Source organism: Cebus imitator, unplaced genomic scaffold (assembly GCF_001604975.1).
Source record: "Cebus imitator isolate Cc_AM_T3 unplaced genomic scaffold, Cebus_imitator-1.0 Scaffold367, whole genome shotgun sequence".
Lineage (NCBI taxonomy): Eukaryota > Metazoa > Chordata > Mammalia > Primates > Cebidae > Cebus > Cebus imitator.
Genome location: NW_016107682.1, coordinates 6375 through 31974, shown reverse-complemented (window position 1 = coordinate 31974; position 25600 = coordinate 6375). Strand labels below are relative to the sequence as shown.

Here is a 25600-nt window from a genome sequence, read left to right as displayed (position 1 = left end):
GGCTCACTGCAACCTCCATCTCTTGTGTTCAAGTGATTTTCCTGCCTCGACCTCCCAAGTAGCTGGGACTACAGACATGTGCCGCCATGCCCAGCTGATTTTTGAATTTTTAGTAGAGATGGGATTTCACTATGTTGGCCAGGAAAGTCTCAATCTCTTGGCCTTATAATCCACCCAACTTGGCCTCCCAAAGTGCTGGGATTACAGGTGTGAGCCACTGAGCCCAGCCCATTTTTAAAATTCTGTTGAACAGTATCTTACACTGTAAACAAAAAACAACTCAAAATGGATAAGAGACCTAAATGTAATACCTGAAACCATAATCCTGCTAGGAAAGAACATGAGGGAAGAACTCCTTGACGTAGTCCATTGCAGTGATTTCTTGGTCTCACACCAAAGCTCAGGCTACAAAAACAAAAATAAATAAAAGGGGGTAGGGAGTATGTCAAACTAAAAGGTTTCTACACGGCAAAGGAAACAATCAACAAAATAAAACATCAACCTGCCAACTAGGAAAAACATGTTTGCAAACCACATATCTGAGAAGAAGCTAGTATTCAAAATGTATAAGGAACTTCTACAACTCAATGGCAGAAAAACAACCTGATTTAGAAAACAAGCAAAAGACCTGAACAGACATTTCTCCAAAGACATTAAAAAAAGAGCCAACAGATATATTAAAAGGTGCTCAACTTCGCTACGCATCAGATAAATGCAAATTAAAATCACTGTGGGCTATCATTTCACACTTCATAAGGATGGCATTCCAAAAAGACAGAGATACAGCAACAAATGTATGGAGAAAAGAGAACCCCGGTACATGGTTGGCAGGAATGTAGATTGGTGAAGCTTTTATGGAAAACAATATGGAAATCCCTTTAAAAAGTAAAAGTAGAGCTGCCATACAACCCAGTAATCCCTCTTCTGGGTACATACCCAAAAAAGATGAAATCACCACCTTGGAAAGGTATCTGCACACCCATCTTCATTGCAGCATTATTCATAATAGCCAAGACATGGAAACAACCTAAGTGTCTGCCAACAGAAAAATGGATAAAGAAAATGTAGATATACACGATGGAATATTATTCAGCCTTAAAAAAGAACATGGAGGGACCTGGAGGACATTATACTGAGTAAAATAAGTCAGACACAAAAAGAAAAGTGTTGCATGATCTCACTTATATGGGGAATTTTTAAAAGGTCAAATATTCAGAGAAAGAGAATGAAACTGTGGTTCACAGGATGGGAGCAGGGGAGAAAATGAATAAAACTGGTTCACAGGATGGGAGCCGGGGAGAAAACGGAGAGATGTAGGTCAAAGGATACAAAGTAGCAGAGATTCGTAGGATGAGGAAGTCTAGGGATCCAGTCTACAACATGAGGACTATAGTTAATGAAATTTTATCATATTGGGGATTTTTGTTAAGTAGATTTTGTTAAGTAGCTCTTGTCATAAAAGAGTAACTAGGTAAGATGGTAAATATCTTAATTTGTTCCACCACAATAACCATTTTACTATCTATATGTATCTCATAACAGCATGTTGTAAACCTCAAATGCACACAGTCGACATTAATAAATCATTTTCATTAGGCTGTTGCCTGGTACACTCCTATCCACTGGAAGCAAGCATGGGAGAAATTAGAGACTGACATTGAATATAACAGATGTTCAGTAGTATCTTCAACATTCCAAAGGCACAAGTTTCAGTGGACAGCATCTACAACTACAATAACTAAAGAAAAAGAAGATCAACCTAAGAACGACATTTCAAATTATCAGGTGGAACAAGCTGAAGTTTTTCTTAAGAGGTAAATGTTGTTTGGTTTGTTTGAATGAGTCCTTCCCACAATTGGTAACTGAGCATGTGGGAATGACTAGATGACAAATGGATGTGTGATATATAAATTAATAGTGATTTTTGGAAACGACTATTTTGAATAGGACTCGGGAAAAGCAGAAAAACAGAATGAGCAGGAAAATACTCATGGGACAATGAAGGCTGGTGATCTTCACTAGGTAGTACTGAGACCTCTCTGGCCATTTCACTTTTCACAGGCACTGTTATTAAGAAGCAAGGTTGTTGCAGAGAGGTGAAGAGGTGAGGTATCCTCAAATCTTTAGCAGTGCTTAGGTGGAGGGAGAGGTGTACATCCAGGAATTTTATCTTGGATCAAGAGCTGGCTGTGGACAGAGGTGCAGAATATATTATTCATTTGTAGGCAAATGCTTCTGAAGTAATAATAAACGTCCTTCCCACAAAGTCTAAAAAGTCATATTCTCTTGGCCTTGAAATATGCTTTCACTTTAATTGTGCCTTCAACACTAACGCCACAGCATAAAATGGCTTTTGAGTTCCATTTAGGCTTTTTTCTTTTACAGAGAGAAGGAAATCCCACCAACCGTTTTCCCCAATCGCAGCCCTTGGTGCCAGAATCCCTATGTCTCTGCACATCCTTACTGTCCTCTGATTGAACCACACAATACATGCATCACTGGAGGCAGCTTGGGTAGACAGCCCAGGTCTCGGTCAACCAGACCTAATCGAGCCCCAGGTCAGTTAAAAGAGCACTTGTTCCAGTGGAGAGTAAGGAGTGTGTGTGTGTGTGTGTGTGTGTGTGTGTGCGTGCGTGCATGTGCACACGCATGCACATGTGTTAACTAGTGGGTTAAGCGATTAAAATTTGCTAAGTGTTAAAGATGATGCATATTCTCAAGAATAGATGGCACTTAAAGCAAGTATTGTCAACCATTCACTTACATTTCCCCTAGCACAGTGTCTTCCACTGTGCTGGATAAATACCTATTCTTGATAAATATCTGTTGAATGAATCGATGAATCAAAAGAACAGTGTGGCCAGCAAGAGTATGAGTTCCATGAAAAATACTTTTTGTTTCTTCATCAGGCAGCAAAAATTGGTCTTACAAGTTATGGCGTATTGAAAAAATTCCATCTTTTCCAAACTTTCTCTGTTGGAAGTTTCTTAAGTCCTCTAAATAAAGCTTTTAGAGTTAGTATGATTAACACAGGATCTGTGAATGGATTTTAGGAAGTCCATGTACTTGCTACATTTGGCACAAAATTGTGTGGTGTCTGTATGATTTTTTCTGGGGAGAGAGTCCACGAAGTTCATCAGATGTCTACAAGTGTTTAACAAGAACTAGAGTAGAAGAACATAAAGCCAAGAAGAAACCAGACCCTCAACTATTGGAGAAAGCCTGTTTAATACACCAGCAATATCCTGGTGAAATTGTAATGACTCACACACTTTGATTTAGGAAAGAAGAGCTTATTTAAAAAAAAAAAAAAGTGAAATCTTAAGCAGAATCCCAATATATAAAATGCATAAAAATAGATCCGCCCAAGGTGAAGAGGATGTAGCAATTTCCACTGCTCATGACCCCCTTATTCTTCCTTTTCTCTTTGCCTGAGATCTTTAAGACACCACAAAATCACAAGGTTCTCCGTAAAACAGTATGACAACCATCGTGTTAGTATGTGAGCACATCATTGGGAAATAGCACCCCGAAAACAGTACCTTTTAGAAGTGGAATGATGAAAATTTTGTAAAGTACTGAAAATATTTCTTTTTTATAAAATTGTATGCTATGTAACTCTGTGCCTGAGTTTCCTCATCTGTAAAAATATGGGTCTGAAATTGAAGGCCTCTTTCAGCAATAAACTCTGTGCATGTGTGTGAGCTTTAGATATAGATACATTAGATAGATGTAACAAATTTTGTCCTTTATAATCTTTAGTACTTTATGACTTAAATTTGAAGCTTTCAAGAAGTATATTATGTTTTTTAATGACAACCTTCGCTGTTTTACTTATTCAGAACAACTTATTTTCCAAAGAAATTTGATTTCAAATTTTTTTGAGGTACTTTTCTATAATATAATGGTGGCAACTCATCTTGATTATTCAGTGACATTTGCTATTCAACACAAAACACTTCACTGTATGGGTATATTTTGTAGTAGTAATTCAAAGATAGTTGCTTTGATACCTCTACAATCTTTGCACATCATTACATAACTTTTTAATTTTCCATTCACTAAATTTTCAGTATGAACAGATATACATCAGAATTGTATGATTTTTTCTTTGATTTCTACAGCAAAACATGGCCCCAAAGAAAAAGATGTTATCAATGATTGGTTGCTGATTGATTGAATCAAGTGATCTCTGAATTACCAGTTCATCTCCTTGAAAGGATATGTAGCATGATTCTTTGAGGGAAGGTTATATGGTTTATTAATTACCCAGTATCTCTTTAATTTGCCTGCTACTGGAATATTTGCTACCATTAGCACACACTCAATAGTTGGCAAAGAAAACAAAAACAGACAAAACAAAAAGTAATTATACTTGGAAGCTGTTCAATTCTGCTCCATATACCCTACATTAATAAATAGGCTAGTTTGCTGAGTTACGGAAGAATCTTCGATAGAAAGAAATCTATCTTCTACCTGAAAATTGTTGCCTTGTTTTAAATTGTGCCTCTCAAACATGCTACAGAGGAGCCTAGAGACTAACAAATAGGATAATTTTAAAGAAACATGTACACATCATATGTCCAATTTATGCTAAACACATTTTGTTTTTAAAAACATGTTAAAATACAGAAAGCATAATGTTAAAAAGCACCCATATGTTAATCATGCAGAATGAATGCATGTTAACATTTGTTGTATTATTTCACATTACCACAGAGAAAAATTCATAAATTTGAAGTTCCCTGTGATTGTCTTTGCAGTTCTGATCTGATATTGTAATAAATCATTCTGGATCTCATTTTATACTTTGTTTACATGCATATGGATCCATATATATATATATATATATATATTTAAAATAGCGTGTGTGCTTTTAAGTTACATAAATGGTATCATGCTAAAGGTCCCTGCTCTTTTTGACTTAGTATAATTTGGGGGATTTTACTACAGTAATATAGAGAGATCTAATTCAGTCACTTTAACTACTATGTAGTATTTCATTATATAAATTTACTGTATCTTATTTATTCCCCTATTAATGTTTTGCTCTTCAACAATGTAGATGAAAAAATTGTTTTAAATTTTTTTAATTTTATTTTTTGCTTTTAAAAAGTTTACCAAGTCTTTGAATGCATCCAAGAAAATGTTATATCTATACCAATGATTATCCTTGTGCATGTCTACTTGTACATACATACAAAGATTCCTTTGAGGCTCACACCTAAACTTTTAAAATCTTCTAAAATTCCTATAGGTATTTGTTCAGTTGTATGGTACCTGTATCTTCAACTTTATTAGATTTTGCTAAATTGCTCTAGGAAGAATTTTACTAATTTATACTCCCACCAACTTAATAAAATATTTCACATTCCCTTTATTCTCACCTAACTTTATATTGCCAGAATCTTAAATTGTGTGCCAATCTGATGAATATTAACTAGTAATTCATTATCCTAATGTGAAATTCCTCTTTAATAGTGGGGTTGTGCATCTTTTCACGTGTAAAAAAAAAACAAGGAAAAATTTCTGTATCTCATGATAAATTTATGTGTTTATAATTATTAATTTTGTGAGGGTATCCATTCCCTCAAGTACTTATCCTCTGAGTAACAAACAATCCACTTACACCCTTCAATTAATTTAAAATGTATGATTAAGTTATTATTGACTATAGTCACCCTATTGCACTATCAAATAGTAGGTCTTATTCATTCATTTTTTTTTTTTGCATCCATTAATCATCCTTACCTCCCTCCTTCTCAGCCCCAACTACCCTTTCCAGTCTCTGGTAACCATCCTTCTACTCTCTGTGTCCATGAGTTCAACTGTTTTAATTTTTAAATCCTACCAATAAGTGAGAACATTGTGTGTTTATATTTATTTCTGATAGTTTTTCCAATTTGCTTTTTGTATATGTCTTTAATACATTTGAATTTGTTTTCATGTAGGATATGAAATAGTGACCTCAGACTTTTTTCATATAGTAAATCGTTTGTCTCAAAACCAAACAGAGGGTGCATCCATCATGTGCCCACTGATTTCTAGTACCACCTCCCTCCTATGCTTCGGCCTGGGTCTGAGCTCTCCAGAGTGTTCTATTGATCTATTGCTGTGCCAATAACTCTCTTCCCATTGTTATTGGTATGTAATCATTCTTTTGCTCTCTTCTTGCTCTTCCCTTTCAGTGTCATTTGGCTTTTCTAAAACTTTTTACTCCTCTTTACAAGAATCATTTTCATCACGTTTCACATAAAAAAAAAAAAACATCTTGTTGGTAGTTTGATTAAAATGGTAAGAATATTAAAGATCATGTTGAGAGAAAGTTGATACCTTTATGATATTGAGTCATGGTATATGAAATCAATTGTCAATTTATTCAGATTTCTTTCATGGCTTTCATTGATACTTTGTCATTTTTTTCCATAAAATTCTTGTAATCTTTTGTTAGATTTCTCACTCAGGCAGGTATATTGATTTGTTGTTATTGTTGCTTCTGCTTTTGAAAATGCTATCTCTTTCTATAACATTTTTTTCACTTTATTAAAGAATAGGAAAATTATCTACATATATTGCTCTTGTTTCAACAAATTTCCTGAACTTTTTAGTTTTAATAACTTGTAGTCTCATGGGTGACTTTTTGTCGTTTGTTTTTGAGGCAGAGTCTTGCTCTCTCACCCTGGCTGGATTGTAGTGGCACAGTATTGGCTCACTGCAACCTCCACTTCTCTGGTTCAAGTAATTGTCATGCCTCAGCCTCCCGAGTAGCTGAAATTACAGATGCGTGCCACCACACCCAGCTAATTTTTGTATTTCTAGTAGAGACAGGGCTTTGTCATGTTGGCCAGCTGGTCTCAAATTCCTGACCTCAAGTGATCTGTCCTTCTTGGCCTTCCAAAGGGCTGGGATTACAGGAGTGAGCCACCATGCCTGGCCTCATGGGTTGTTTTTTCCTCCTCTGTATTGTACAAATGTGTACAAATGATATCCTTTCTTTCCAATGCTTATGTGTTTATATCAAGTTCTTATATTATTGCATTGGCAATAATGTGAAATATTTCGAATGAGCATGACCAACTTTGTTTTGTTGATATTTTTAATTGGAATGTATCTAAAGTGATGTCATTTAGTAGATTTGCTGAAAGCCACCACTGAGAATTCATTTTGCTAAGAATTTGTTTCTATGGGAATTAGCAGAAATTTGGGGGAATGTTCTGAAATCTACAATGTATGGAGTTAGGAATTTTATTCAATATAATGCAAATCAAATGCACAGGGCCTCTAGCTAACTGTAGCTATGAATCATTAGAGGATTAAATATAATGTGACATTCATCCTGCCCCTTGGTGTTCACAACAAACTAAAATACCAGAAACCATTCATGGGCAGTAAATATTTCTGATGATTTAGTAGTCATGAGAGGAGGTTTCATTAAAGCCCCCTCCCCATAAAATAAACCAAAAAATTGTGAGTAGGTTCTCCTTAAGAGTCCTTTCAACTGGCTCCAAGAGGGGTTACCTTTGGCCCCTCATGCCATGCACTGCCAAAGCTCTTGCCATAATTGCCCTCTTTGTCTCTTTCAAAAGAGCTCTCACTCCCATAGCTTCAGGAGCCACCACACTTTCTACCTGTTAAGGTATCCTCCCCCTGTCCTAAGAGGAATCTGATAGCAGATGTCAAGAGAAAACATTTTTCAGTTCCTTATAAACTCCACTATTATTTCGACTTCACAAATAAGAATTTAGTAAGTGGTGGAGCTAGAAAATATTCCCCCTTTGAACTTTTTCGTAATATTATAAAATACAACAAGAACAAAAAAAGACACACCTCTACCCACTTCCCCAAGTGAAAAATATTAATATGTTGTCATATTTGCATTTTAAAATAAGCATTACATGTCAAACAAAAGTCTCCTAGATTTCTTTCCCTAGTCCTGGTCCTTTTCCCCTCCTTGACTCCCTGAAGCAACATCCATGAACTAGGGATATTTTTCTTTTTGCTTTTGTCTTGTTTGTTTTTTGTTGCTTAATTCAAATCTAACTTCAAATTAAAAAATTTTTCCACTATCAGCTGTTGAAGCTCAAAAACTCATCTGTAACTGCTAATATAGATTCCAAACCTACATAACCAAAACAAACTTTACAAAAGACAATATTGATTTTTCTAAGTATGATGGATTCTGATATTTCCTGCTCTATTCTTTTTTATTTCATTTTAAAATATTTCTCATGACCTCCTAAATCTATTTCCTAACCAATAGAGAGGGCAGGATTTGCTGTTTAAGAAATGTTGCATTAGAAATATTTATAAAAAGACAATAGCAATAGAAAAGGCTCAGGGGAGACATCATTGGAACTAAGGTATTGAAGGTTGAATAGGAGTTACTCAGATTGAAAGGAGGGTGGACAAAGCATTCTGAGTAAAAGAAACAGTATATATTAAAAGCACAAGGAGGTAAGAATAAACTTTAGGTTCAGTGAACAGTGAGAAATTGTATCCAACTGAAATATAAGCAGAAATTGAGGCAATAGTCCAGCAGGTTTAGTAAGGACTAGATGTTAGAGGTGTTTGTATACCACCATGTTTAGTGTTTTAACTGTTTTATGAAAATACTGACAAGGCACCAATTGGATTTTAAACAGGTGTCTCATATAGTTAGATCTGTGTTTGGAAGAGAACTTTAAAAGCAAAAGTGAAAAATGAAATGGAGTAGGAAAGATTCCAAACTCTTTGTCTCCAGCCCAACATTTTATTCTGAACTTCCGATTTATGGGGCTAATTATTTATAATCTCTAGTTGGATGCCCTACAAGTATCTCATTCTCAGAATGTTCATAACAATTCATCATTGTCTTTCCTTCAAAGTGTGTCATTCCACTGATTTTCCTTGCATAAGGGAGTGCCATTCAGAAACCCCAGGTATCCTGACAGTCTTTCTCTACTCCTTTTCCTTCCTCACGTCCCAAGATAATCAATCTTGTTTATGTATCCTAAACATTCCTTATCTTACTTAAAAGTCTTCATTTTCTCCCCATTGTCCTCATGGTGGAGTTCAATCCCATAAAATTTTTTAAGTATCTTTGAGCCTGGGCTGGCCTATCTCATCACACATTCGCCTTCTTGCATTCTATGCTTTAGCTATTTTGAAGTTCTTTCAGTTCTTCAAACACACCCTGACTACTTCTAGGCCTTCACACATTCTCTCACCCCTCCTCTTCTGATGGATAATGCTTATTCATTCTTAATGTTTCTACCTGTATGTTACTACCTCCAAAGAACCCATCTCTGTTTCCCACCAAGTGACTTTTTGCTCCTGATATGTGTTAATATACTGATCAAACAAAGCATTTATTGCACTGTATTGTAAATTCTCTTTATCTCTGATAAGTGTTAAATTGCTTTTATTCTGGTCATCTTTTTGTCACTTGCACCAAACTCAATGCATGACACATAGGAGTTAATACGTCTATATTGAAGGACAGACGGAAAAAAAGACACTGACGATTTTTAAATGGCATCTCATGGAGTTAGACTTGTATTTTAATGAGAATTTTTGAAACAATATAAAAAATTAAGTGGAATCCAAATATCCCAAAATCTAGGAAAAAAAAGCAGTAAGGAAACAAAGAACAAGGAAAGAAAGGAACAACAAAGATTAGCGAGAAAGACTGAGCACCAGTAATCTAGTAGAGTTGTAATTTGAATCCCAAGAGGAGATGATGGAGAGGTTCAGACAGAAACAATATTTAAATAAATCATGGCAAAAATTCTCAAAAACTAATACAAAGACATCAAGCCACAGGATCAAGAACAATCATAAATCCCAAGCAGCATAAATACAAAGGAAAACACATCTATATACATCATAATAAAACTTCAGAAAACCAAATAATGGAAGTCATAAGGGAATGATAGCCTCAATGTGCTAACAGAACTTCTAATCCTGAGTTCTATATTAGGGAAAAATATACTTGAAAGGATGAAGATAAAATAAAGACATTTTCTGACAAAAACTAGAAGGATTCATTAATGGCAAATCCACACTAAGGAAATACTAATGGCAATACTTTCAAATAGAAAGAAAATTATCCCATATGAATGCACAGAGCTATAGGAAGAAGTAAAAAATAGAAACAATCAAAACATGGATAAACATAAACGAATATTTACTATACAAAATAATACTGATGTTGTCTTACAGAGTTTTTAATTTATATAGAATTTAAATACATGACAGCTGTATAGTTTCCTAGGGAGGGATACCTTAACAATGCACCACAAACTTGATGTCTTAAAACAATAGAAATTTATTCTTTCACAATACTGAGGCAGAAATCTAAAAGCAAGATATTAGCAAGCCACACTCACTTCAAAGACTTTAGAAGATGATCTTTCCTTGCATCTTTCTAGTCTCTAGTCATTGCCGGCATTCCTTGATATTCCCTGGCTTGTAGATGCATCATTGTAATCTCTGCCTCCATCTTCATATGGCCTTACCTCCTGTGTGTGTGTCCAATTTCTCCAGTCATTGGGTTAATCCACCATGACCTCATCTTGACTTTATACCCTATGTCCAAATAAGGTCATGTTCACAGGTCACAAGGGTTAGGACTTCAACATATCTTTTAGGGAAACACAATTCAATCCATTACAACATAATAGGACAAAAGTTGGGAGAGGACTAAATGGAGTTAAAGTACTCCAAATTTTCTGTTTTGTCCAATAAGTTGTAAAAATAGCAACTTTTATTAGACTTCAATAAATAAAAACTACATGTTGTAATATAGGATGGACAACAAAAGAATAGTATAAGAATGTGAGCCAGGCACAGTGGCTCATGCCTGTAATCCCAGCACTTTGGGAGGCCAAGGCGGGTGAATCACCTGAGGTCAGGAGTTCAAGACCAGCCTGACCAACATGGTGAAATCTTATATCTACTAAAAATACAAAAATTAGCTGTGTATGGTGGTGCACACCTGCAATCCCAGTTACTCAGGAGGCTGAGGCAGGAGAATTGCTTGGACCTGGAAGGCAGAGGTTGCAGTAAGCCAAGATTGCACCATTGCACTTCAGCCTGGGCAACAAGGGCAAAACTCTGTCTCAAAAAGCAAAAAAGTCATATGTCATAATTTCATTATCATTTGGTTAAAAATATATAATTTCCAATGTGATATCTTCTTTCATACAGCATATATTTGGGGATAATATATCACCAAAAAATTGGGTTTATTTCAGGAATGCAAGGCCGGTTTGAGCTTTGAAAATTAATTGAGTTTAATCACTTTAACAGAATAAAGAGGAAAATTATATAGTCATCTCAATAGTAAAAGCATTTGATAAAATATTCACTCCATACCCATGAGAGGAGAACCATAAAATATTAGGACTAGAAAGAATTTTCTTAACCTGACAAATAATATTTGCAAAACTCCTAAAGCAAACAATATCATATTTAACAGCGAAGTAGATGAAGTGGTCAAAGTTTTTTCCTTGATGTCCTGAGCAAAACAAGAATTCTCTTTATAATGACTTCTATTCAACATTGTATTAGAAGTCTGCATGAAATAAGGCAAGAAAATGAATATACACGTACTAATTACCCCATAAACCAGCAATTACATTCCCAATAATGTTCAGAGTGAATGTATTTGTAGTAGCCAAGAACTAGAAGCAATCCAGGTGTTCATCAATTATTTAATGGACAAATAAATTACAATGTGTTCCTACAATCCCATAGGCAATGAAAATTAATGAATTTTCATTGCCTATGGGATTGAAATACATGCAATAATATCAGTGAATCTCATAATCATACTATTGAACAAGAAATGTCAGACAAGAAGAAATATTTATTGGATGATTTTGTATACATAAAATTCAAAAACACACAATACTGAACCATGGTGTCAGAAGTCAGAAAAATGGTTATCTCTGGAAGAAGTAAAGAGTAATATTTAGAGGGTACCAAAAATGCTTCTAGAATACTGACATGTTCCATTTCTTATTCCAAGTGGTATTTACAAGTATGTTTTACTGGTTTTACCATGCTGTAAATTATAATTTGTGAAATTTCCTTCATATATATTATACTTAAATAAATTTTTTTAAAAAAACTTAATGAGAAATAAAAACTGGAAAGGGAAGAAAGCATGATTCCATTAATGAGCATGGATAGCTTATACACTGACAAGAAAGGACAAAGAAAATCTAAAAACAAATATGTTGATGAACTCAAAAGGAATATTAACATGAAGCTTATTTAGTGTAAGAGAAGAACAATCTTAACCATTAATAAGCTTAAACCTATCATTACATTGCAGTGTATTGGGAATTAATTTTAATATAGCTTGTCATAGCTCAGTCATTTCCAGAAATACCTCATAGCAGAAAAAGCTAATTGCAGTCCTTAAAATATTCTTCCTATATACACAAGATTTGCAGGTCCAGGGAAATCTAGACACATGGTCTCTGCTGCAAAATAGTAGGATTATGTGTCAATATCCTGTACAATGAAATATGAACAGAAATCATGTCTACAACATCTGGATCATGCCCAGGGAGTGGGTGCTCCCCTGTGTCTTCTCTATGGCATGACCACAGGGGCTAGAGCTGCCATATTTCAACTGAGAGACGAAGCCATGAGCTAAGGACGGAGGAGACACCCAAACTGCCTTGTATTGGCACAGCTCCAGATTGTTAAATGAAAGAAATAATTTTTTTAATGCCATTTTTAGGTTGGATTTTTGTGTCTGAGCCAGATGGCCCATACAGCAATGCTATCATTTTAAGATTTAGCTTTCCTTAGTAGGCTACTGGTTAAAAAGAAAACAAAAATCACAGCCAGAACAGACATTTTAAAGACAATTAGGTGAATCTGAATACAGAGTGAATATTAGACATTGAGTCATTGCTCTTTTCTTAGGTGTGTTAATTGTGTTGTGGTTACATTTGTTATTCTTAGATTCATACTGAGATCTTACTCTCTAATGGTCTGGTGATGTAGGCATATGTGATAGATGTAAGATAATGTGGCCAGGCACGGTGGCTCACACTTGTAACCCCAGCACTTTGGGAGGCTGAGGTGGGTGCATCACCTAAGGTCAGGAGTTAGAGACCAGCCTCGCCAACATGGTGAAACTCCATCTCTATTAAAAATACAAAATTAGCCAGATGTGGTGGCGCCTGCCTGTAATCCCAGCTACTCAAGAGACCGAGGCACAAGAATTTCTTGAACCCAGGATGTGGAGGTTGTAGTGAGCCAAGATCACACCATTGCACTCCTGAGCAACAACAGCCAAACTCTGTCTCAAATAAATAAATAAATAAGATAATGCAAATATGGCAAAAATATTAATGATTGAATCTGGGTGATAGGTATACAAATTTGGTTGTATTATTCATTGACATTTTCTTTACGTTTGAATTTTTCACAATAAAAATTTGAAATAGTAAAATAAACAAGACAGGTATTTTTGATAGAATGTAGAAAGTACCAGGTGCTGTTAGAACACAAAAGCTAGGCCCTGAGTACAGCACAAAGGAGTCACCAGAATGAAGGTTAACAGCCCTTTAACACAGCAGATAGATTTGCATTGTGTTGCCATTATTCATTCTATACCTAGAGAGAACGTGCTTTCTTCTTGCTCAGATTAGCTTGCAGATTGTCAACAACTTTGTCAGTCTTCTTCTGTAATTCAGCTTAAATGACAGAAACTAGTCTGAAGATAGTATTTTGCATTGTTTTGAGTTGATATTGTGAGCATCTTCGGTTTAACACACTTCATTTTCTCGTGGTTGAATGTACTTTGCCTGTCTTTTGCAATCCATCTCTTACACTGCAGTGGAATTTGTCTTAATTGTGGACTCTGCACCTGCTACTGTCTTCTATGCAAATGTTATTATAGTAATAATAATGATGATGTTTCTTTGTTTCTGAGTGTGGCAAAGCCACTATGAAAAACCAACTGCTAGAAAATAAAGGAAAGCAGACATAGACAATCTTATGCAGGAATGAAACACTTAAAGTCTCATCAATGTGAGCTCCATATTAAGATCACATCTATGGAATTTTACTTAAGCTGGACTGTGGGCTCATTATAATTCAATAGATCTGACTTATCTGCCTTAGGATCAAACCATCTTTTTTTTTATTGCATTTTAGGTTTTGGGGTACATGTGAAGAACATGCAAGATTGTTGCATAGGTACACACATGGCAGTGTGATTTGCTGCCTTCCTCCCCTTCACCTATATCTGGCATTTCTCCCCATGCTATCTCTCCCCATGTCCCCACCCCCCTGTCCCTCCCCCATTTCCCCCCAACAGACCCCAGTGTGTACTGCTGCCCTCCCTGTGTCCATGTGTTCTCATTGTTCAACACCTGCCTATGAGTAAGGACATGCAGTGTTTGATTTTCTGCTCTTGTGTCAGTTTACTAAGAACGATGGTTTCCAGGTTCATCCATGTCCCTACAAAGGGCATGAACTCATCATTTTTGATGGCTGAATAATATTCCATGGTGTATGTGTACCACATTTTCCCTGTCCAGTCTGTCGTCGATGGGCATTTGGGTTGGTTCCAGGTCCTTGCTATTGTAAACAGTGCTGCAATGAACATTCGTGTGCATGTGTCCTTATAGTAGAATGATTTATAATTCTTTGGATATATACCGGATATATACCCAGTAATGGGATTACTGGGTCAAATGGAATTTCTATTTCTAGGTCCTTAAGGAATCGCCACACTGCCTTCCACAATGGTTGAACTAATTTACACTCCCACCAATAGTGTAAACGTGTTCCTATTTCTCTACATCCTCTCCAGCATCTGTTGTCTCTAGATTTATTAATGATCGTCATTCTAACTGGCATGAGGTGGTATCACAATGTGGTTTTGATTTGCATTTCTCTGATGACCAGTGATGATGAGCATTTTTTCATATATTTGTGGCCTCATGTATGTCTTCTTTTGTAAAGTGTCTGTTTATATCCTTTGCCCACTTTTGAATGGGCTTGTTTGTTTTTTTTTTGTTATAGATCTGTTTTAGTTCTTTGTAAATTTTGGATATCAGCCCTTTGTCAGATGGGTAGACTGCAAAATTTTTTTCCCATTCTGTTGGTTGCCGATTCACTCTAATGACCATTTCTTTTGCTGTGCAGAAGCTGTGGAGTTTGATTAGGTCCCGTATGTCTATTTTGGCTTTTGTTGCCAGTGCTTTTGGTGTTTTGGTCATGAAGTCCTTGCCTACACCTATGTCCTGAATGGTTTTGCCTAGATTTTCTTCTAGGGTTTTTATGGTATTAGGTCTTATGTTTAAGTCTTTAATCCATCTGGAGTTAATTTTAGTGTAAGGCATCAGGAAGGGGTCCAGTTTCAGCTTTCTGCACGTGGCTAGCCAGTTTTCCCAACACCATTTATTAAACCATTTATTTCAAAACATTTCAATATTACAAAACAAAATGTTTTAGATTGCCCTTTAGTTATGAAAGGTTGTAACTTTCTTTACAGAAATAGATGTCCATTTCTTCACACAAGTAAAAATATTTGATTTCGGGAATTCAGGGGATTTAGCTTAAAGTTACTAGGTGCTAGATGCTTGAGGCTCAAAAAAAAAAAGAACACCAAAATTGCCATTACCCACTGACATGGAAACAGACAGACACCACTACTACTGATAGTTCTGTCATTCTGTTTCAAAAACTTACAGATGGGAATTCATTCTCAGTGAATCTGTAAGGATATACATAAAATAATTACAAAGTCTGTTTTGTGCCAACAAATTGCTCTAGATGAGCTAGATTTTTCTTACGTCTAAGCCACTGCTTATAGCAAGGAAAATATCTTAGAAGGCTATTTATATTCTAGGTGCATAGCTTACCGTTCAGTAAGTTTATGCTGTAATGTGCCAAACAGCATCCTGATTCTTTAGACTCAGAATCCTATTTGTGGCTAAGAAAATCACTGTGATAACCAGAAACACTCTGCATTTTTGTTAATCTTCCTTGCAGATCATATTTCACTTCCAGCTTTGGATATTGTTTCTTTGTAATAAAATACCAGCAATTTAACTTGATAATTCTTCTGAGGTTGCATAGAAAAAGAAAGGCTTAGGTATGACTGAAGAGCTTTTCTTGTTTGTTTTTTTTTTTTCTCCCAGAGGAGCTCATTATTGCCTATGCCTAGGATATTATTTTGTTTTCTTGCCTTTTGTTTTACAGGAATAAAAATAACATCTCATCTTTGGTCTAGGAGTATTTTGTACTTGGGATCATTCAATTCTGCAATATTTCAATTCGATACACTTGCTTCATACATGGAAATTATATTTAAACAAAGTGACTTTCAATTCCAGCTTAAGTAGATGAGAGTGAGGAAGGCCACCGTATCTGTCACCTCGTTCATCACTAGGCTGAAGGTGACTGACATAGTAGGCGAGGCATCATCCCCTTCTGTCCACATTCCTTCTGACGCAGCCAGTTGCTGGAATTCCCTCCCCTAGCTACTTTGTCATTATGGCAGTTCTATGTATAGAAAGCATTTGAGGAATTTTACAGGCTGGTAAAATTATTCTGCAAACCTCCTTTTTAAAAAATATATCTTCCAGATGGATATTTTTTGTCTCAAAATTTTGACTAATTATGTCTTGAAATATATGCTTCCTTTTAAAATGATTCATTGGAAACTTGGACTTAATAAGAATCAAATAATCCTTTTCAGGTGGTTTTTAAACCACTTGGTTCAAGTATCCACTAAATACTATCCTGAAGCCACAGATTTCTTCTTCAAGTGAAAGAAAATGCTTTTGTTGTTATCTTATTCCAAGATTTGTTTTAACATGAAAAATCAATACTTAGAATACTGGACTGAACTCCTTTTTTTTTTTTTTTTAAATTTCAGGAACTAAGAAAAAGAAGACACCTGAGTCACAAAAGCAATAGGCAGTCAACTCAACCTTTAAAGGTAAGTAACAGTATTGCAAATTTGCTTTCTCCACAGAAAAATAATACAACTAAAGTAATCGGCAGATATGTCTTTGAAAGTCATCAGTACATGGGTTGTCCTTATATATTCCACAGTCACTAATTTTCTGTTAAATATTTATGTTGCCTTTAGAGCCATCAGTTTTTGTTTTCATATTGAATGATAAGCTTTCAAAGAATGGGAAATTGGAAATGTCACATCCTTACTTTTTGCCCCATAGCCACAATTTATCCTTGTTGATGGATAAGTAATGAGCCCTTGCACTCCAGAGTCACTTCACTTCAAACACTTAAAAAAAAAAACAAAAAAACAAAAAAAAAAACCTCTGCAACTACATCAGTACATTTTAATTCCTATGAGCAAGAGAGTATTAATTACATCACGGAAATCATTCTGGCTAAGGAGACTGCAGTTGTTCTCACTTTCTAAATGATATTGTATCATTCAACAAGTCAATGCCTATGTTGCCTCATCTCTTTTTCATTATGATATCAACTAAGTAATTGAGGAATATCTCAACAAAGGTGGTTTTCTGTCTTTTAAGTGATCAAGTTTAAATGTTTTCCTAAAAAGCTAATGACAAGGTAGTATTTTGATAAAGATTCCTTTCGGTTGGTGTCTTTCTCTAGTTCACGACTGGTCTATTTATGTGTTTCCTTGTTCTTTTTTCTGCCATTTATGTTTTCTTCTTCTTTTCATTCCTTAAGATGAAAACTACAACCATCTGAACCCTAACTTGTTGGTATTCTGGATTCTGCTGGCAGAAATGACTTAATTTTACTACCCCATACAGCCTGCTGGCTCTCAGGGTTTCTCTAGTTTCCCTCATTTATGCACCAGCCTTTCAGATTCTGTCTGATTACTCAGCTGTCCAGTTTCTTTCAGCCTGTCTCTCCTTAAATTTTCCCTAATTGTCATCTTCTATTTTTCTGAAAGTCAACTACTCTTTGACAAGCCCACTCTCTTCATTCCTATAGCATCATATCCTTGAGCTGCCAGCTTCCTAAAAATGTGATAGCTACAACTTCCCTATCAAAGCCTCCTTCGCAGACACTCATAGGATACTGGGACTGAAAAGGGACTTATCTAACCATTTTCCTTTAGGGTAAAAGAAACTGAAATCTGAAGAGGTGAATTACTAAAATTAAGCAGTAATTAACCACAAAACCAGAACTAATCCCAAGATATTTTAAAGGCTAAGAATTATATTACGGGGGCCAATAATTCAGACTTGGCTCCTAGTGATATACTTCTTGCTCCCAGAGATCCTGAGTTATGTCTACATGGTGATCGAGTTCCTTCAGTTGCCATAAGCTTTAGTAGTGTGCAACTGAAATGCAAAGAATGAGGTCTGAAATCTGCCCAGGCATTTAGCAACAGCACTTTCATAATTTGATTATGCTTCACTCTCTGTAGCTAGAGAGAATTCTACTGAATTTGCAGATGAGTTGGAAAGAGGAAATTTTATTAAACACACAAAAAAAGGAATTGATTGCTTTGGTTGGAAAGAATGTTCGAATCATCCCATTGGATATTAAATAACATAATTGGCAGAGGTTTTTAGCCTTGGTTGATCTTCCTCAGTTATTTTGCTTAGCTACCATGGTAAAAGACTTGTTCATAGATCCTCTCTGTGGCATATTATTTGGTAGCTTTGATTTTTTAAAAAAATTTACCACCCTGTTTTGAAAAGTTCTGGACCTCCTAAGATGCCTTCTGTTTTCTCAGAGCTCCCACCCTCATCCAGTGGTATCTTCAGGGTTGATCATCAATGTGTCCTTCACTGTGACCTTCTGAAGCTTACTGGGAGCAAAATTTTACTTATTCAGTTTAACTCTTCATGAGTGAATGACTTACCTATTGCAATCAGCTCCTGAGCCTGACTTGTCAGTTAGTGGAAAGTTGTTCAGAGATGCAGCCATTGTTTGTTTGGTTCTTGTTGGTATTCATGAGCATCCTTGGCAACTTGTAATGATGTACACTTGGATAGCATTTTGTGCCTTTATATTATGTCACTTGAACCTTTGAGGTAGGCATGGCTGATACTATCTCCAGATTATGGCTAAGGAATCTTTAGCTCAGAGAGATTAAGTGACTCACCCAAAGTCACTTAGTAAGTGGCAAAGTTAAGACTGGAATCTCCACCTGATGCCATTGCTCTTCCACACCACTCTGGTAATTAAGCTTTCAGGTTGTCTTTGTCTTTTTGCCCCTCTCAAATTTGTCTGAAAGAGACACCAGACATTTAGAAACAGGACCAGAAGAAACATTTTCATTCACAAAAGGAAGAGTGAGCTACCACTGTTCTATACTGCAAAAAAGATTTAGGTTCTACTTCCAAAACTGTTAATTTGACAGAATGCCAGTTACAGAGACAAATAAGCAAATGAAAGTTTGATCTCATGGCTGGGCACAGTGGCTAATGCCTGTAATTCCAGCACTTTGGGAGGCTGAGGCAGGCAGATCACTTGGGGTCAGGAGTTCAAGACCAGCATGGCCAGCATGGTGAAACCCTGTCTCTACTAAAAATACAAAACTTAGCCAGGCATGGTGGCACACACCTGTAGTCCCAGCTACTCAAAAGGCTGAGGCAGGAGAAATGCTTGGAGGCAGGAGAAACGCTTGAATCCAGGAGTGGAGGTTGCAGTGAGGTGAGATCTCACCACCACTGCATTCCAGCCTGGGCAACAGAGTAAGCCTCTATCTCGAGAAACCAACAAAACAAAAAAACCAAAGTTAAATCTCCAGTTTCTTTGACCGCTAATAACATTTCTATGCAACAACTGATTAAAAGCATGCAGTATGCTCAGAGTCAAGCTCTCAAATGCCCCCTTACTCAGTACCTTACAAAGAACATGTGGGCATTCTGTCGTGTGACTAATGAACAGTGTCTGTGGACAATGCTACAGAATGCCGCAGAAACAGAGCTTTTCACAAGTTAGAGAATTCTGGAAAGGCCAGGTAATTTTCCTATGTGGCTTCCACCTGTCATATGAACTTTCAGACTTGCTAGGAAACACTGAGGATTCTCGGAAAAAAAGTATAAAAATGTAAGAGCAGGGGAAGAAATGGGTCTTTTACAGATCACCGGCACTGTCCTCAAGAGTATGCAATTGCTTGGATCCATAGAAAGCACCAACATTGCAGATACAGCATAGAAACTAACAACCAGTAAACGCTCTTACACACACAAGGCATTCCTAATAAAAGTGCTGGTGATGGAGTCTTTCCATGAACTGAGCTATGTTTACGTATCTCTTACTATCCTCAGTGGTCTAAACTGGACATTCCAAACATGGGCTGTCCTTCTAGCCCTCCAAGGAGTGTTCCTTAGGACATAACAAGAAGTTTTTATAGCAGTTTCTCCTGGGACCACTTTTTGTGAGTGGGAAGTTGGTATGTAACAGCCCAGAGAGAGAGACTAGTATTTAATGCTCTTTAACGTGAAACCTGCCCTAAAGGAGTTTTGAAGGTCTAATAGTTACATTTTCTGACGTCAGTGTTTTCTGTCTATACTTTGTGACATATTCCTTCAATCTCTGTACTGATAATGTGTTTCTCCTCTCAGCCCCAAACTGATCTATCAATTTCCAAAATGTTTCAGTCAGTTGAAATTTCGTATTTTTTCCCACTACCTCCTTCTTTCAAAGAAGTACATGTGCCCTTCTTGTTAGTTATCCTTTTCTTGTTTTCCCAGCTTTACCTTTATGGTGTTATGGTCCAGTTCTATGGAAGAGCAAAAAGACCTGTAATCTAGGCTCCCCATCACTCTAATCAAAGACATTTCATAACTTAAAGAAAATCAAATGCCTGAGCAAACGTAGTGGGTTCCACTTTCATAGAGGAGGCATAGAACACAAACATCTCAGGCTGTAAGGCCTGCTGCTAAGAAATCTACATAAAATTCAAGCCTGTTGCACACAGGAAAACAAAGCTTGCTTTTTTTTTTTTTTCTATTGCACTTTAAGTATGTTACCTGGTTTCTTTCAAGTCTGGGGCACTTCTGAAATATTAAAAGGAAAAGATAATAATTAGGCACCATTCAAGTACCACCAAGAAGAAAATGAAGGGTGTGAACATTTAAAAATTGGTCAGTAAACTGGTTGCCTCAAAACCATTTTGATCCCCATATTCAAGACCAGAAGTAAACAGTATCCATGTCCAGATAACGAAATATAATAGCTAAGCTGCTTAGGCATCAAAGAGGCCTGCACATCATAAATCATTAAACTGTAACCTAAACAAGTACATATTACAGAGTTGAGTTCACAGGGGAAAAAATGAATAATGCTTTCACCTTCGCAAAAGTTCAGGTCTCATGGAAATAATTTCCTCAGCTGGGCACTGTGGCTCATGCTTGTAATCCCAACACTTTTGGAGGCTGAGGTGGGAGTTCAAGACTAGCCTGGGAAGCATAGTTAAATTCTGTCAACTACAAAAAATTTTAAAATACATCCAGGTGTGTTGGCACATGCCTGTAGTCCCGTTACTTGAGAGGCTCAGGCCAGAGGATCATTTGGAGTATATGCCATTGCACTCCAGCGTGGGCAACAGAGCTAGACCTTGTCTGAAACGACAACAACAAAAAAAGAATTTCTTTCCTGCTGTTACTGTTATGCATCTGTGAATATGATCAAGACCTGCTGATTGTAGTTCTTAATTTAAGGTTAATATGAATGGAAAGACTCTGAACACCTCTCCTTCATATTGCCCTCATAACAACTAAAGCATGTTTCCAGTCAGAATTACATTTCACCATGCATTGCCATTTATTGTTTTGCTCAGGACAATAACATCCAAGTCTAGAGAAAGTGAAGATGCCTAGCATGTTGCAACCAAACTTCATCACATAGGAGAGGAACCCAGAAGCAAGCAAGCAAGAAAATGGTTTCTTTTAGAAAAAAAAAAATTCCTTAGGACTTTACTGTCACCATTTCTGAAAGAAAAAGGTAGAGTTAGTGGGCAAGTTAAAGTATTTGTTTTCTAAGCAGTTGAGAAGAAAAACACTGGTCAAAAGCAAAACCAGCACAGTCTTTATTTTGTTCACATGAAGTGCCCTTGTGACTTCAGTCTTTTATACGCTGCCCAACTGTTAGGTCTATGACTTCCACAATTTCTGCAGATGAATTTTCCAAAAGCATATGTGTCAGTAATTATAAATCTTGGAGTCTATCTGATTCTCTATAGTTGGAATCTATCTCCTTGATGTATGGGTTAATTCAGCTTCCTAAAGAAATAATGAGTGAAATTTCTATGGAGTAACCAGCTGGAAGTTTTTAAACCTGCCTACACTTATCACAAATTTGCCAAAAAAGTCTCACCTTTCAGCTTTTGATACAATGTGTAAAATCCCATGCACAGCAACAGGAAATCCCAAAGAAACAAAAATATTTTAATTAAATAATGTAATAGAGCTATCTTTTAAAAATGCCATCCTTAATACTTCTTCTATAGCTATCTTTTCTATACCTATCAACAGTCTAAAAGTTTAAAACATAAAATATGCCCATTATTAATGTTGACCCTATTTGTAGTGAGAAGGTATAATTGCTTCAGATTTTGTGACAATATCCTGCCTATACCTTATAGCCCTATTTAATTTAAATTGATTTATATATATTTATATAGCGTATACAGGAAGATATGGTACATGCTTTCTTGGAGTCTGAGGAGAAAGAGAAAAGTAAGAATTTTTCTCCAATATCTTCTTTTAAAAGACTGAGAGTAAAATTACCCCAAAATCTTATTGGTGACCATGAAGAGAAATTCAATGAGTTTATTTCATCCAAACACCAAGAGCTAAAAATATATTTTTAAAATATACCAAGAGATTCAAACATATGATTTGTTGTTTGTTTGTTTTTGTTTTTTGAGATGAGTCTCGCTCTGTCACCCAGGCTGGAGTCCACTGGTGTAATCTCCATTCACTGCAGCCTCCGCCTCCCAGTTTCAAGTGATTCTCCTTCCTCAGCCACCTGAGTATCTGGAATTATAGTTGTCCACCACCCCACCTAGCTAATTTTTGTATTTTTAGTAGAGATAGGGTTTCACCATGTTGGCCAGGCTGGTCTCGAACTACTGACCTCAGGTGATCCACCTGCCTCAGCCTCCCAAAGTCCTGGGATTACAGGTGTGAACCTCCACGTCCAGCCCCAACATATGCTTTTGTTGCAGGACTTTTCCTCAGTTTAGCTAAAGACAGAGTTACTGTCCATCCTACGGCCACAAAAGGCCACGAAAATTTAGGCTCCAAGATGGTTTAAAGCATGAGTAAAACAGGGTTTTATTGAGTGAGAAGGGGAAAAATGGGGGAAACAGGGATCCTCTGCAAGGCCAGGGTCCCCTGCTAGAGTGCTTGCTGTACTGCCATTTGAATACCAGGAAGAGGTGGGGCCGTCTCCTCCCCTCTGCAAAGGGCACGAACCCAAGGCTCCATCTCAGTGGGCAGGCTGATTGGAGTTTCTCCAGGGACCTCCTCCCACCTGTCTGCCTCGCTTTTATACTAAAGTTCATAGAGCATTATTCACAAAAGCCCAAAAATAGAAACAACACATGTTCATGGACAGATAAATGGATTTTTAAAATATGGTGTATAATACAATGAAATATTATTCAGTTATTAAAAAAAGAATGAAGTTATAATACATGCTACAACATGGATAAACTTTGAAACATTATGTTAAATGAAATAAGCCATACACAAAAGGACAAATATTATATAATTTCACTTATCTCAATAAAAAAATTTAAGGAGATGGAAAGTATAACAGAATTTACTAGGGGCTGGGCTGGGAAGGGGAGAATGGAAAGTTATTATTTAATGGGTATAGCGTCTGTGTTTGGGATGATGAAAACTGTTCAGGAAATGGACAGAGGTAATGACTGCACAACATTGTGAATGTACTTAATGCCACTGAATGGTACACTAAAAATGGTTGAAATGGTTTGCAAAGCACTTCTAATAAAATATGGCTAGTATTTCCAAGATGGAAAAAATCATATTCTAGTCTCAAGCATCTGAAAAGATAGCCATTGCTCAACAAAATAATTTTACATATACTTTTCTGCTTATGATGCAGCATAAATATTTTCTAGTTGCTGGGCCACACAGTTCACATTATTTCCTCATTCTTTGGACACGCAGGAGCAGACTTGTACATTTCTGGAAACTGTCAATAACACTTTTTGCCACTTTTCACCATTAAGTGTTATCTCTGAATCATGTGTTTGCTAAATCGTGTAGACTCTTCTGTTTTTTTCATGGTTACTATAGAAACTGCAGTCACAATGTTTTGAGGAGAATAGCAGGAAATTTAAGAGTGTACAATAAAAATTAACTTATTTCATGGTTGAAAATTTCTTCCAGCTGTCTCCATTTGTGATGATTATCGTGTTCACATTGGGAGTATAAACATACAACCAAAAGGGCTCCAGTGACTATGGCCAATAAACCATCTCACCCCTAACACACTTCCCTCCCAACCTCTTTTCCTCAAAGATTTGTAATAGGAACATATGAAAAACTGGTATGTAAGGTTCAGGTGTTTTCAATTATTTCTCTTGTATGAACAGAGGTTTCCTGAACCCAAAACATGTTTCAGCACAAAGGGTTTTCCTTATTTTTGAAGATGGCGTCATCTTAGGAAAATTTCATCTACATTTCTCGGATTCACCGATGCTTCCTTAATAAAGCATCTCCTTTGAGCTCTTCTACACAATTATTTCCTCCATGAGTGGCCAAAAGTGTGGTACATTTAACTATTTCTTTTGTGAAGTGTGCTCTAAGAAAGTATATAACCTTTGCCCTTGCAATAAAGAGATAAATGAATGCTCAGCACTGGGATTTGTAATAGATTCCTTGTCAGTTACATCACCACAGAACATTCCAGCGCAATGCCTGCACTATCTTCCTGCTCAGGGACTGTCACCCTCTCTCTAGTATGGCATAGGTGAGGGCAGAGAGACTCATCTCTGATGGTATAAATAATTAACTGTCTAAATGTTGACAGTCATGCAAGACTATTCAAGGATTATAAAGGAAGAATGTGTTTTTGCAGCATTATATTTTCCTAAGTTTCTGTGAATAAAAGCTAAAAGATTGATTTTTAGGTTTCAGCAGCCTTAGATAGCAATGGGCTTTATCTTATGGTGTCAGAAATTTGCCACTTCATCATTGCCCTCTGCAAGTTAGCAGCAGCACTCTATTTATAAATATCTTGCAGGAATTGTGAGCATTACTTCATTAACATTTTAATGAGCATCATTAATAATATTCATTTTAGGGAAACAAATTCATCTACAAATGAACTAGATGAATACAATGAAAAATAAATCCAAAACTTTACCTCCTGCTTTATACCCCAAAATAGGTAAACATTTTAATGTATCTTGCCTAAATACACACACACACACACACACACACACACACACACACACACACACACATTTACTTTATGATTTTGGCAGGATATAGTAAAATATGAAATGGTAAACACTAGTCCTATGATAACGTTTTTGATTAATTGAAGAGCTTTGAAGAGAAATCCAAATTTTCAGATAAGTATCAGGGCTAGAGTTCTTTTAGAGGGTAAACTTTTGCTATTCTTGGCCCTTACTTCAGTG

At 36.4% G+C, this 25600-nt stretch overlaps 1 protein-coding gene across 2 annotated transcripts in view; it reads left to right on the top strand.

Moving 5' to 3' along the window:
• Positions 1-21856, top strand: part of LMNTD1 (lamin tail domain containing 1) — a 143658-nt gene extending 121802 nt beyond the window's left edge. For both annotated transcript variants that reach the window (XM_017507031.2, XM_037730896.1), the window contains 4 exons: positions 1597-1814; positions 2386-2558; positions 16895-16957; positions 21764-21856. In XM_017507031.2, the coding sequence (XP_017362520.1) occupies positions 1597-1814; positions 2386-2558; positions 16895-16935 (432 nt within the window). In that variant the 3' untranslated portion in view covers positions 16936-16957; positions 21764-21856. The remainder of the gene's footprint in view (positions 1-1596; positions 1815-2385; positions 2559-16894; positions 16958-21763) is intronic.
• The last annotated feature ends 3744 nt before the right edge of the window (positions 21857-25600 follow it).